We start from the raw sequence: 14,778 nt of genomic DNA, 5'->3' as shown, positions 1-14,778 counted from the left end.
TCTTTCAGATTATTAATTTTCTTAATTTATTTATTTTTGTTTTTGTTTTGCAGATTATTGCTGAGAGTTTGGAAAGTTACTGAAGTTGCACCAAATTGAACCATGAATTACCTTTCAATGAATCAACGCATTGCGGCCGTGAAACATTACTACAAATGTAATGAACAACCAACGATGGCTGCATGCCGTTTGGCACAGGAATTCGATATTAACCCACCCCAGGGAAGAAACATACGATTGATTGTCGAGAAATTTGAAGCAACAGGGTCGGTAGCCACTGCAAAGAAGTCCGGTCGTCCGAAAACGGCAACGAATGTAGCTAAGGCTGAAGAAGCCATCAGGAGACTGGAACAAAGTCCGCAAAAGTCAACTCGCCGTTTATCTGCAGAGTTGGAAGTGAGCCAATCGAGTGTTATCCGTATCCTTCACCAGAAAAACTGGGAACCTTACATTCCACGCTTACTGCATGCCCTTCATGATGGAGATGACGACCGCCGTCTTCAATTTTGCGAAGAGTTCTTAGCTAAACTTGACGAAGAGGACACAATGGTAGACAACATCTGGTGGTCAGATGAGGCATGTTTTAAGCTTAACGGCACAATTATCAGACACAATTGTGTCTACTGGGCTGCGGAGAACCCAAGAGTGACAGTTGAGGTAAATTTACCTGGCGTGACAGTTTGGGCAGCCATATCTCCATTAGGGATAATTGGACCCTTTTTCTTTGAGGGATCTGTCACTGCAGAAATTTACCTGGATATGCTGCAAACCTTCTTTTGGCCCAGGGTACAAGATCAGGACAGTTATTTCCAGCAAGATGGAGCTCCACCTCATTATGGACGTCATGTTCGTCAGTGGCTTGATGAAAACTTTCCCGGAAAGTGGATCGGCCGCCGCGGTCCGATCGAGTGGCCGGCACTCTCCCCAGACCTTACACCTCCAGATTTCTTTATTTGGGGTCTCATGAAAGACCTTGTTTATCGTGAAAAGCCTCATACCATTCAGGAATTGAAGATTCAAATCACTGCAAAGTTTGAGGAAATTGATATCGAACTCTGCAAGCGTGTGTGCCACTCTGTGCCTGCTCGGCTGCAATTGTGCATCGATCTCGAGGGAGGGCACTTTGAAAATTGCAAGTGAAACAGCTTGGTACACTTCCGTAATAATTTTCCCCCGAATAAATGTTTAGATAAACATGTCATTAATTTATTTATACCTTCTTGTACACTGCAATACAAATGTCAAACAAACAATCAACTGACAGAAATATATATATATAAACAGAAATCGGGCGCTACTTTTGACTCACCCTGTATATCCACCATTCAGCATACATTTTAATGCAAATGTTGATTGTTATGTATTAATAGATATGTAGGCATATTACTTTGACCTATGAATCTAATTTTATACAATCCATATAACCAGTTCTGTTTAAGTATATGTTTACCTCTAGTAAAAAAAAATACAATGTACAGTTGTACAAGACTAATTAACATGTTGACAGATTACTTTGATTTAGACTTCTAATTTTGTCTTCATGTTGAAATTATTGTCCTAATCCATGTCATTGTTGTTCAATATGCCTTTCACCAGTTTCGGAACATACAAATGTATATATAAATTGTTGATTTGTGGTGAAACGGTGAAATTTTTTTTAGAAATGAAGTAACTTTTAATTCTACATTCTTTTAGTTGTTCTTTTTGAATTACCTGACCTCAAAAACATATATTTAGACACAAAAATCATCTTTCTAACTTAATTTGAAGTGGAAATATGGCCAAATCAGTATTATTGGTGGCCATCTTGGATTTCGCCCTCTGGTGGAGTTGGCCCACACTTTTGCGAGGGGTCCCCCGACTAATTTTTTTTAGTATTGCCTCGTCATTCAAAATATGCCTTCAAACCATGGTCCTGAGAAAATGGTCACAGAATCTATTAGCTGGTCCCCTACTAAAAGCCATCTTGTCAAAGAAGTAGGTAATGCTTTGAAACACAAGTTTCTGAAAACAATGTTACGTAAAATCATTCAAATTCTGTGTATTCTGATGTTTACTTTGTTTTAATTGTTCTGATAGATTGGTTTTATCGTCTCTGATAGATATTTTATATTTTCTGATGGATGATTTATTTCTTCCGATAAATGATTTATTGTCAAATTAATACATGAATGTTTAATCTACTGTTTTGTTTTTAATCTTAATTTGACTATATGAATGAACATTGAACAATGAACAATGAACAATTGAACATACATGGACATTGTACATAATTATTTATTAGTTTACAAACAAACAACAACAACATGCATTTTACAACAACATGCATTTTAACGCCATTTTCCCTGCTAGAGCGGGGGTTAGCCTTGCGGTCCCCATGACAATCTTCTCCATTTTGCCCTATTTTCTGCATCTCTCCTTGTTAACCCCCTTGCCCGCATTTCTTCTTCCACCATCTTTAGCCAAGTCTTTCTCGGTCTTCCCCGTCCTCTACTTCCTTCTACATCAATTTCCATCACTCTTCTCAACCAGTCACTTTCATCCTTCCTCAACACATGACCAAACCATCTCAACCTGTTCCTCTTCACAGCATCAATCACAGGCAATATTCCCATCATCTTTCGCAATTCATCATTTGTCTTCCTCTTTCTCAACGATACTCCACACATCCATCGAACCATTCGCATTTCCACCCTTTCCAGCCTTCGTTGCTGCTCTACGTTCATTACCCATGTCTCGCTCCCATAAATCATAACACTTCTCACACATGCAGCACACACCTTTCCCTTAAGCTTCAACGACACTCCCCTCCTCATCAGCACTCCACTCAATTCCCGAAACTTCTTCCATGCACACCTCACTCGAGCAACCGTTGCCGAGTCTGATCCACCTTCTCCATTCAGCATGTCTCCGAGGTAGCAAAATGTTTTCACACCTTCCAGCTTCACGCCGTCTCCAAGATCCAACTCAACATTTCCTCCATCTGCAGCTCCCTCTGTGCACACCTTACATTTGAATGTAGCTGCCACACTGGTAAATGACCCTCTCAGACCACTACATTTTTGATGAACCCACTCAGTGCACATTGTACATTGAATGGAGTTCACTCCGACACCCTTCCTGCACACAGCACACGGCCACTTCCCAGTTCTTTCCACCTCACCACATGCTTTACCACTTGCCATAACCTTCGTCTTTCCGATATTCACCTTCAGACCTTTTGTCTCCATACATTCCTTCCACTTGTTCATCTTTTCCTTCAGTCCATCCATACTTTCCACAATCAACACCAGATCATCTGCATACAACAACTCCCACGGTAAACCCTCCTTTACGTTCTGAGCCAGCACCTCCATCACAGCTACAAATAGTAGTGGACTTAGTACCGACCCCTGATGCACTCCCACCTTCACCTCAAACTCACCACTGTTCCCGTCCTTCGTCCTTACAGCTGTGCGTGCTCTTTTGTACATTGCCATCACTACTCTGATCAACCATTCCTCCTCTCCTAACTTCCTCAATGCCCATGTCAATACTTTGCGTGGAACCCTATCGAATGCTTTCTCCAGATCAACAAACCCAAAAAACAACTTCTTCCTCTTCTCCATGTACTTCTCCTGCAACTGCCTCACAATGAAAAGCGAATCTGTCGTTCCTCTTCCTGGCATAAATCCAAACTGCATTTCGTCGATCTTCACTTTCTTCCTTATCCTCCTCTCCAACACCCTTTCCAATACCTTCATTCCATGCTCCAATAACTTTATCGCTCGGTACGAGCCACACTCCAGAGGGTCACCTTTCCCCTTGTATAGAGGGACGAGGGTACTCAGTTCCCAATCCACTGGAATGCGGCCTTCTTTCACCACCAGATTACAGATCTCTGTCATTCTCTTCACACCCCAACTTCCTGCTGCCTTCAACATATCTCCCACAACTCCCGTCGGCCCTCCCGCTTTTCCACTCTTCATTGCTTTTATCGCTTCCTCAACTTCCTTCTCAGTTATCTTCTCTGCCAGTCCTAAAACTGGGTTACTCTCTATGTTGCCATCCCATTCATTCTCTGTATTCAACAGCATTTCCATATATCTTTTCCATCTTCCTTTAATTCCATCTGGGTCGACAACGATTTGTCCCACTTCATCCTTCAAGCAACTCACCCCCATCACGTCACACCTCTCTTTCGCGATGTGCTTTGCAATCCTGAATACTGCTTTCTGACCCTCTTCCGAATCCAAGCGTTCTCCGAACATTTTCCTACATGCCTCCTGCGCCTTTGCTACCTCTTTCTTTGCAGCCTTCCTGGCTGCCTTATAACTTTCATGCTCTGCTGTTTCTGCTCCCGTACCCTTCACCTTCTGCCACTCCTTGAACTTCTTCCTCTTCTCGTCAATCCTCTTTCCAACTTCATCATCCCACCACCATGTTTCCGAGTGCCTCGGTGGTCCTTTTGTCCCTCCACATACCTCACCAACGGCTCCCAACAGACTAGCTTTCATTGACATCCAACCACTTTCAAGCTCAACCACATCATCCTCTACCCTACTCAGCCTCTCTTTTAATGCCTCCCTTACTGTCACCTCTTTAAACCTCCACACCTTCATTCTTGGTTGGTACTTCACCCGCCGAGCTCTCCTCGCACCTTTCACCCTTATGTCGCAGACAACCAAGTGGTGCTGTGAAACAGCCTCCTCCCCCGGGATCACCTTTGTGTCCCGGAGGTGCCCCCTATCTCGCCTACGCACCATCAGGTAGTCAACGGTTGTCGTCGACCCACCTCACGTGTATGTAACAAGCTTATTATCCTCTTTCTGGAACTGAGTATTACAAATCAACAAATCAGCTCCATCAGCAAACTCCAAAATCCTTTGACCTTCTCCATTTCTCACACCATATCCGTAACCCCCATGAACTCCCTCAAAACCATCCATACTCCTTCCCACATGTCCATTCAGGTCTCCTCCTACCACAACAACTTCTTCATCTTTCACGTTTTCCATCAGCTTCTCTATCACACACCAGAACTTGTCCTTCTCTTCATCGCTTCGACCAACCTGCGGAGCATATCCCGAGATGACGTTCACCAAGAGCTTTCCAATCATCATTTTCACCATCATCAACCTATCACTCACTCTAGTCACACTCACCACACTGTCTACAAACTCCTCAGAAAACAGGACACCAACACCATTGACGCCCTCCGGGCACCCTTGCCACACAAACTTGTATTTCTGTCCCTGCCTACCCTTCACCATTCTCACACCACTTCCCTTCCATCTCGTCTCTTGCACACAACATATGTCCACTCTTCTTCTGACCAATACTTCCAACACTTCTCCTGATCTCCCCGTCATTGTCCCTACATTCCATGTCCCAAACCTCAGAAACCGATCTCCACTTCGGGCTGCACCCTGCCAATATGTAGTTGTAATTGTCATGGTTCCCTTTTTGAGGCAATGTTTTTATGGCCGGATGCCCTTCCTGACGCCAACCCTCTTAGTCGTCTCTTACGACACGCAGGGATACGGTGTACCTATTCTGACCAGGGTACACACTGGGAAACGTTTAAAACATGGAAATTCTGGGGGGGGGGGGGGGGGGGGGGGGTCAGCATCACTGCTGCAGTTTAAACATACTAGGGCATTGCCCGTACTATATCTATATCTAAAATTATATCCCCCCCCCTCTATTTACATGAAATGGTTTGGTCCAAAGCGAACGGCTTGCGAGTCCGGTGACAATCCCCCCCCTCTATTTACATGCAATGGTTTGGTCCAAAGCGAACGGCTTCCGGAGTTTGGTAAAGAAATCGCCATCGCGTGCACAAACGCGCAGGAAAGCGAATGAATCGCAAATTCGGTTTTATTAGTTTTAAAACATAGTTTAACGCCAACATAGTTTTCCAACGTGAAATAAATGAATACGCTCTCAAATGTGCCATCCGAGGCAGAGTGTGTCCGCCACGTTCGGCACACGCGATAGTTCGCTACTCTCTGATTGGTTGAATCGTTTTTTGGACATAGCTCGGTAAGTAATTGTCCGATTAATATGAAACCTTGAAAAGGCACATCCTCGGGTCCCCAGCAATATACCTGGCAAGTTAAAAGTATATCGGACCCGTGGTTGTCGAGAAACAGCGGTCACAGACAAACGTACAAACAGAGATTACTGGAATTATAGATAGATTCCAACAATATCCAAACAGAACCATGAAAACCATGAAAAACAATCTGGGAAAAGTCTCCAAGGGAGAATGTGGATTTGAGAAAGAAGGAGCAGAGGCGGAAGAAAAACGAGATATAGGGGGCGGGGCACAAGTCGAGACGAGGAGGAGAGCGAACAAACGTGTCCGGGAGGAGAGAAAGAATCAATATAGAATTGTTTGTCTTGGGAGGTGAGGTGAGGGGGAGAAAATAAAATAAAAGAAACAAGCAATACAGCGAAGGAAATAACCCAAACCGACAAAACACCGACGGGGAGAGGGAAGCCCCAAGTTACCAGGCCGCGCACGAGGTACAACTCAGAAAACGATTAACTACACACAAGTTTGTACGAATTACAAACCAATACCAACCAGAAACACACAATAACACGTACACAGCAAAATAACCAGTGGAAATTTGACAAAGACAAGAATGGGAAAACACAAACTTCGATGCCGTGGAGAGCTCGAAGTACGCTTCACTCGCCCGAGGAACAACAACAAATAACAATAATAAATCATTTGAGTAATTGAAAGTCGATAATTATCTATGAATTGATGAATGATGCTAAAAATTCTGTATCTTATTATTCATGAAAATTTGTCAACATTTTGAGCAACCTCTAAATATTGTCCAATCAAGCTCAAGTTCTCACCACAAACTACTTTCTTCAATAGGAATAGGGGCAGTCTTGTGGAGAAATGAAAATCCAATCTTCAAATTTTTGGACCACCCTAATATATAGTATATATAGGATTTTGTATCAAATTAAATAAACAAAACTTTACTTTTCTCACACATACACATCCATTTCAGATTGTATATACTACTATAAAGTATGAAAACTTAGTTAATCATGCATTTCATTTCAGATTGTATATACTACTACCTGATCTGTCTTGGATTGCAATGGAGCACCGTCACTGTATGAATGCATCGGACACTTTTTGCTACATCTGTGGGCTCTTTACACCTAAAAGCTTGAAGAAACCAATTACAAGGAGTGTTAAAGGAGCGTACAAACATTACTTCAAATGCCCTGTTGGTGATCAAGACAAGAAGTGGGCACCCCACATCGCATGCAAGCCCTGTGTAAACCACTTGAATGAATGGATGTGTGGTAAACGTCCATCCGGTATGCCTTTCGCCGTACCAATGGTTTGGCGTGAACCAAAGGGTCACCGTTCTGACTGCTACTTCTGCCTCACTAACACCAAAGGGTATTCAGTGAAAACCCGGTCTAAGATGAAGTATCCTAACGTACCTTCTGCTCTCAAGCCAGTACTTCATTGCCCTGAGCTGCCAGTTCCAAATCCTCCTTTAAATAGCCCAAGCGAATCAGAATCTAGTGTGGAGGATAGTTGCATGGATGCTGACTTTCAAGAAGATTCAAAAAGCAGGGAGCCCCACCTTATCAGTCAGGTAGAGCTGCATGACCTTATAAGGGACCTTAACCTACCCAAGGAGAAAAGTGAACTCCTTGGATCTCGACTCAAGCAATGGAGCCTGCTGCAAGATTGAATTCGTACCACCAGTTTCTGCCTTGGACATGTGGAGCTCTCAATGTATTTCAAGATGGACGACAAGCTTTGTTACTGTCATGATGTTGTATAGTTAATGGAACTCCTTGGTAAGTCTCGTCCTTATCAAAGAGAAGAATGGAGGTTGTTCATGGATTCAGGGAAGAACACACTTAAAGCAGTCCTTCTCCATAATGGAAATGAGCTTCCTTCTGTTCCAATTGCGCATGCCCATGAAAGTTATGAAACGATGAGGATGCTGTTGGCTGCTATTGACTACAAAACACATCAATGGCACATCTGTGGGGACCTGAAGGTGATCAGCTTGCGTCTAAGACTTCAGCAAGGTTACACAAAGCACATGTGTTTTCTTTGTTTATGGGACAGCAGAGCAGACGCTAAGCATTACACACAAAAGGAATGGCCGGTTCAACAGAAAGATATGACCGGAAGGTTCAACTGTCTTCACCAACCTCTTGTTGACCCTGAGAAGGTATTCTTACCACCACTTCATTTGAAACTTTGTTTGATGAAGAACTTTGTGAAGGCCATGGATCAACATGGTGCTGGCTTCCACTACTTGCTAATGAAGTTCCAAAGCATTGTATCCGAGGCCAAAGTAAAGGCGGGTGTTTTCAATGGTCCTCAAATTCGTCTTGGACTCACTAATCAGGACTTTGTAACGAGACTATCTGAGCTGGAAAGCCTTGCTTGGGATAGCTTTGTGGCTCTTACTAATAGTCAGGTTCACTATGTCAATAACTTATATTTCGTTCAAAATCATGGCAGATTAGCAAACCTATACATTTTTGGAAAGGTTATAGCATAAGGAAACTAAAAATCAATGTTTACATTTGGAGAGATACCTGTATGGCGGCCATTTTGGATTTTCAAAATGGCCACTGTAAAATACATATTTTGTTCTATTTCTGCCTCTAATTACCCTAAAAACTTTTAAAATATACTAAACCTATATTTTCAGGGACAAGGAATCCAATGAAAGTATCAAATTAGTGCTATGGGGAATGGTAAGACACGAATCAAAGGTTTTGAATTGCAAAATACTGTCTTTATTTTTGCGATAAGTTGCATAATCAAATACATGTTATCATTTTGTACAGGCAGTTAATAACATCAAAATGTGTCACAATAATTCATATCACCAAACATACACAGGCAGTCAGCAAAATCATATATACACATGCAGTCAGTATAACTTCACATCTACACAGGCAGTCAATGACAAAATATACACAGGCAGTCAATGGCATCAAACATACACGATTACAGAATATGCCATTTAGAGTTCGTCATCACCGTCCTGTGTGTCGTATCCGACAATATAGTCCGCATCGTTTTCACAGTCCGTTCCACACAAGCAAAGGTCGGTCAAATTGATTGGCAAATCGAATTGGTCGAATGGTCGATCGAAGCGATTGGTCGAATGGAATTGGTCGATTGGTCGATCGAAGCGATTGGTCGATTGGTCGAATGGAATTGGTCGATTGGTCGAATTGGTCGAATCGAATTGGTCGGAATTGGCAAATGTAAACATTGATTTTCAGATTTTCCATGTAATAACGTTTCCAAAAATGTATAGGTTTGCTAATCTACCAAGATTTTGAACGAAAAAACATAGTGAACCTGACTATAACAATTACCCTGGAAATTTTCGAGCACCAAATTATGAAGAGCTTGTGGACAAGATGTTGAAGAGTTACCAGGCGCTCGGTGCTCGAATGTCACTCAAGATACATTTCTTTCATTCTCATCTGGACAACTTTCCACAAAATCTTGGCGATGTCAGTGATGAACATGGAGAAAGGTTTCACCAGGAAATTGCCATCATGGAGACTCGATATCAAGGCCGATTCAATCCAAACATGATGGGCGACTACTGTTGGACTTTACAGCGTGAAAGTGACTGCTCCTGCAAACGCAAAAGTAAAGTTCAGAAGCACTTTTTACGTGATGTCAATAAAAACTTTAAGTTCATATTAAATTTTGTGACAATAAATAGACTTATTGAGACTTAATCAAGAAATTCGCATGCTCTAAATATTTTTTCCACACTTATGATGTACTACTACGTCAAGGTTACGTGATAGCGAAATTTTAAGGTCAGATTCGGATTCGTGGGCACCAAATTAGTTAGAAACAGTTGAAAATAAGTCAGAACCAATTTGGCTGTTGACCAGTGTGGGGTTATCACATGTTTGTCCTGTGAGAACAATGTTTTTAAAATGGCCGCCATTTTTATGGTATATGGTATATTAATTTGTGTAAACTGTTGTTTGAATCATACAAGCATGGTATTTGGTACACAGTTAAATTTTCTCACTGTGTCATCACAGATGTGTCCAATAAAAATGGCGCCCAATTTTGGCACGTATGTTGCTCTAGAATTATTGGTTGATATTATTTATCATGGACACGGTTAATGTCTACCATTCTCGGTAGTCTGTTGTTAATAATACCTTTTGCATTATCATTTCTAGGTGTGACTAGTGTAGGCTGTTATGTCATTAAAATAACTTTCGTGTATATTGTTTGTTAAAAGCAAATTATCACTTGATTCTGTATTAAAGTATTATAGAGGTCTACAAAAAGTAGGGTGGCATTTTTTCCAAAACCAAGATGGCGACCACTATAAAAAGTGGCACAATTTTAGAATCGTTTTCTATAATAATGTTATTTTGAATAATGTCTTGAATGTTTAGAATGGCGTCTGGAGCCCATGCAATTCACAATACCCATTTCTATTATTTATTTATTTTTCAGAGTGGCAATAGAGGGTAAAAATAGAGGATTAACCCTCTCCAGGCCTTGATTGCAGATCTGACACAACATTTAAATTATCCCAAATTAATTAAGTTTCTTATTTGAACGAAGGGTTCAGGGAGGTGTAAACGTCAGGAAGTGGTTCGTGTCATTTTCCTGAATATTGTTTCTAAATATCCCAAATCTTTATCTTTACAGTCTTTACACACCTGGTGTTGGCTTAGCGGTTCGGGTGCCGGCTTGGGATCGTAGGATCCTCGGTTCGAATCCCGGTCGATCGCTGAATTAACGCCAGGGGGGTTGACTCAGCCTGTCATCTTTCCAAGGTCGGCAAATTGAGTACCAGCTTGCTGGGATGAATGATCACGGTGTGTACCCAGATTCAGAATAGGTACACCGTATCCCTGCGCATCGTAAGGGGAGATCAAGGGTTGGCGTCAGGAAGGGCATCCGGCCATAAAAACATTGCCTCAAACAGGGAACCATGATTGTCATGGGGCCCGCAAGGCTAACCCCCGCTCCAGCGGGGAAAAATGGCCTTAAAACGATCATTCATTCATTCATTCATTCATTCTGTGCCGTACCCAGCTGTCGAGGTCTGTTTAGCTGGATGGTGACAAGTTGACCACAAGATGGAAGACCTGTCGTCGAACAAGAAGTCGAAATCTGTGGATTTTGAACTGTTTCATTTACCAGATCAATAGTGGGCCGACTGACTCCACAAATTATGTTGTGAACCCATCGCTTGCATCAATGGAAAAACGAATTACAATTCCTGGGGTACGATATACATACGGCGAGTCGGGGTTTGCATCAATGAACAGTCGCGTACAAGGCTTGTCTGCAGATGAGTTGCTGAAGAAAGGTGTTTCCTATCAAAAACGTTGTTGCAAGGTTCTGACCCATAAACGTGCAGTTGAGAGTGCAAAGACTAGGTTTCAAAAGGGAGCAACAGCGGGCTGTGTTACTGGCATACGACAGAAGAAAAGTGGACGACCATCTTCCTGTGATGCGACTGAATCTACTTCAACTTCCCAAATACGTACAAGAGAACAATACTTCGACAAACACAAGTGTGTCCTCTCCCAGGAGGACAAACGTGATAAACTTCATGATGTGTCAACTGAAAACATGGGGGCTCAGCTCAGATTAATTGGACAAGAAACAAGTAATGGATGTCTAAAAGTCAGGTTAACCATCGTCGTATGTTCATGTGACCCTTTAACAGCAGTGGCTGAGGACATGAAGTATCATTTACCATGTTTAGTGCAGGTCGAGAGAGACATTGAGAAAGCAAAACAACCGCAAATAACCAATGTTTATAAATTTGGGCAGGTATTATCCGACCTTGAAATAATAGAAATTGTACAAGCGGAACTGAACGACACTACTGTTGATTATGTATGGGATATTAATGATATTCACCAAGCGTATATACATTTACGTGCAGAAAATGAGTTCTCTGTCCCTGCAAATCCTCGGTACAAGTCATATCTAAAACAATTAATCCAAGATAACATCCATGATGTTCACTTCAGTGGACCCCTCGACAAGACAAAACCGGAACAGGTGTTTTCGACAGAGTAAAGAAACTTTGTTAGCGAGAGCTCTGATGTCACAAGATATGAAGGGTGACCTGAAAGTACTTTTGAGAGCAGCGAAAACATTGAGGAGAGAGATCGCTAATTCCTCCGCATGGAAATTCCATGGAACATTTGCCGATTACAAGGCACCTGTATTGCTCAAGTCCTTTTGTAGGCATGCCATCCAGGGCACAGGACAGGTAAAAACTACCAAGAGAAGAATCGAAGTCTTAGCGCATCCATTGTGGCACAGCACTTTGTGGGGGCTTCCAGATCCGATCGACAGGTCATCCCATTAGTGGTGGCTGGTGAGGGTGAGATGGAACCTTCAGTGCAGAAAATCTTATCATTGGCCTGATCTTACAGTAAGCCGACACTGGTGAGAATGGGATATGTTCAACACAGACCTTATAAACAGGGATGTGCACTCTATTCTGTTTTGCTACAATCCTTGTTCATTTGGAATGTTTATTGTGAATAAATCATGCGAATTGTTCGCATTTTCCTCTCCAAATGCACGATTATGCATGTGCATGTATTTGCTTTGACATACCATCGATATGCTGCCTCCATACTTCACGGCGACCATTTTGGAAAAAAAAATGGCCGTCATGTAGTATTTCTTATCCATAATAGATTTTGTTTAGGTATCTGTCATCATAAATATGGTATTGAAGGAGCAGCGCTCCTGCTTGAGACGGACGAAGCGACGGACAAGACACAAACTCGTCCGAGAAGATGTTTATTGTATAATCATCTCGGGAACTCTGAAAGCCCGTTTATCGGGTTCGCATATATATATCCAAACCAAAAAGCATACATCAGAACCAAAGCCCCGCCTCTCAGGCGAGGCACGCTTTGGTGGTCATGTGACCGACAGGTGCAAAGGATTATAACCTCGGCGCCGCGGTTTGGCCGCCGGTTACGTCACCGGCTTGGGCCAGGAGATTCTGTTGCTGGTCTCGAGCTTTAGGGAACCCATGGGTCGCTACACACGCCCCCCCAGAATCGACTTGGTCCAGGAAGGTCAACATGAGGGGGGTCCGGATGACCCGACCGAAACGACCCCTGGCTGGTCGCGGGGGGGGGGGAGGGGGGGTCCGGTGTGGTGGCGGGTGGTTGGACGGGGGGGTGCAGTGGACGGGGGGTGGCCACGCCGCGGTGGGAGAGCCAGCCGTGGCGGCTGGCCGACGTCCATGTGGGCTGGCTTGAGGCGGTCCACCGAAATCCGGTCCGCCCGGCCGCCGATGCTGACGACGAAGGACTTGTTGTCCCGTCGTAGGACCCGGAAGGGTCCGTCGTATGGTGGCCGGAGCGGCCCCCGGTGCGCGTCGTGGCGCACAAAGACGTACTCCGCCGTGCGGAGTGCTGGGGGGACGTAGGATTGGGGGTCGCCGTGGCGGGACGTGGGCACCGGGGCGAAACGTTGGGCGGCCTCCTGGAAGTCCATGCGCTGGCGCGCGACGGACCAGGGGCTGGTGGCGTCGGGCATGAACTCGCCCGGGACGCGGAGGGCCTGGCCGTACAGCAGCTCGGCGGTAGACGCCTGGAGGTCCTCCTTTGGAGCCGTGCGGAGGCCCAAAAGGACCCACGGGAGCCGGTCGGCCCAGCCGTCGTCCTGGAGGCCGGCCATGAGTGCGGCCTTCATGGAGCGGTGGAACCGCTCGCACAACCCGTTGGCCTGGGGGTGGTAGGCCGTGGTGCGGTGCAGGGTAACGCCCAACGTGCGGGCAACCGCGCCCCACAGTTCGGACGTGAACTGTGGGCCGCGGTCCGGCGAGATGTCCGCCGGTGCACCGAAACGCGCGACCCAGGTGGCGATGAACGCCTGGGCCACGTCGGCGGTGGTGGTGGAGGCGAGGGGCACGGCCTCCGGCCACCTGGTGGTCCTGTCCACCATGGTAAGCAGGTGGGTGAACCCCTGCGATGGGGGCAGGGGACCCACCAGGTCCACGTGGACGTGGTCGAAACGTCGCTCGGGCACGGTGAAAGGAGCCAGCGGAGCCTGGGTGTGACGGTGGACCTTGGCCCGCTGGCAGGGTGTGCAGGCGTTGGCCCAGTCGCGTACGTCCCGTCGCAACCCGTGCCAGACGAAACGTGCCGACACCAGCCTCTGGGACGCCTTCCGGCCCGGGTGTGAGAGGCCGTGGAGCGAAGCAAAAATGCGACGCCGCCAGGTGACTGGCACAACGGCATGAGGTCGGCCTTGGGAGACGTCACAAAGCAGGACCGTGTCCGCGAAGGGGACGTCAGCCAAGCGGAGGGCCCGTGTCCGCCACCCGGAGCTCCTGCACCGTGCCGTCGGTGGCCTGGTCCGTCGCCATCAGGGCGAAATCGACGCCGTGTGGACGGCGTTGGCGCCGGCTCGAGAAAGGCAGTCGGCCACGGCGTTGTCCTTTCCGGCGAAGTGCCGGATGTCCGTGGTGTATTCCGACACGGCGGAGAGGTGGCGCTGCTGGCGGGCCGACCACGGCTCCGTGACCTTGGCCATGGCGAAAATCAATGGCTTGTGGTCGACAAAGGCCGTGAACGGGCGGCCCTCCAGGAGGTGGCGAAAATGGTGGACGGCCAGGTACAGCCCGAGGAGCTCGCGGTCGAAAGTGCTGTACTTCAACTCGTTGGGCAGGAGTTGCCGGCTGAAGAACGCGAGCGGCTGCCAGGCCCCGTTTACCCATTGCTCATGAACCGCGCCCA

General features: G+C 45.5%; 1 protein-coding gene across 1 annotated transcript; it reads left to right on the top strand.

Annotated features, from left to right (window-relative positions):
* Window positions 1–102: 102 nt before the first annotated feature.
* LOC144891266 (histone-lysine N-methyltransferase SETMAR-like) lies at window positions 103–10,105 on the top strand. Its single transcript, XM_078773698.1, has 2 exons — window positions 103–1,149; window positions 7,073–10,105. The coding sequence occupies exon 1, from the start codon at window positions 103–105 to the stop codon at window positions 1,138–1,140; it is 1,038 nt and encodes a 345-aa protein (XP_078629824.1). The 3' UTR covers window positions 1,141–1,149; window positions 7,073–10,105.
* The last annotated feature ends 4,673 nt before the right edge of the window (window positions 10,106–14,778 follow it).

This window comes from Myxine glutinosa, chromosome 3 (assembly GCF_964187855.1).
Source record: "Myxine glutinosa chromosome 3, kmMyxGlut1.1, whole genome shotgun sequence".
NCBI classification, from domain to species: Eukaryota; Metazoa; Chordata; class Myxini; order Myxiniformes; family Myxinidae; genus Myxine; species Myxine glutinosa.
The sequence above is the reverse complement of the archived record's forward strand: the minus strand, read 5'-3'. Positions and strand labels throughout refer to the sequence as shown.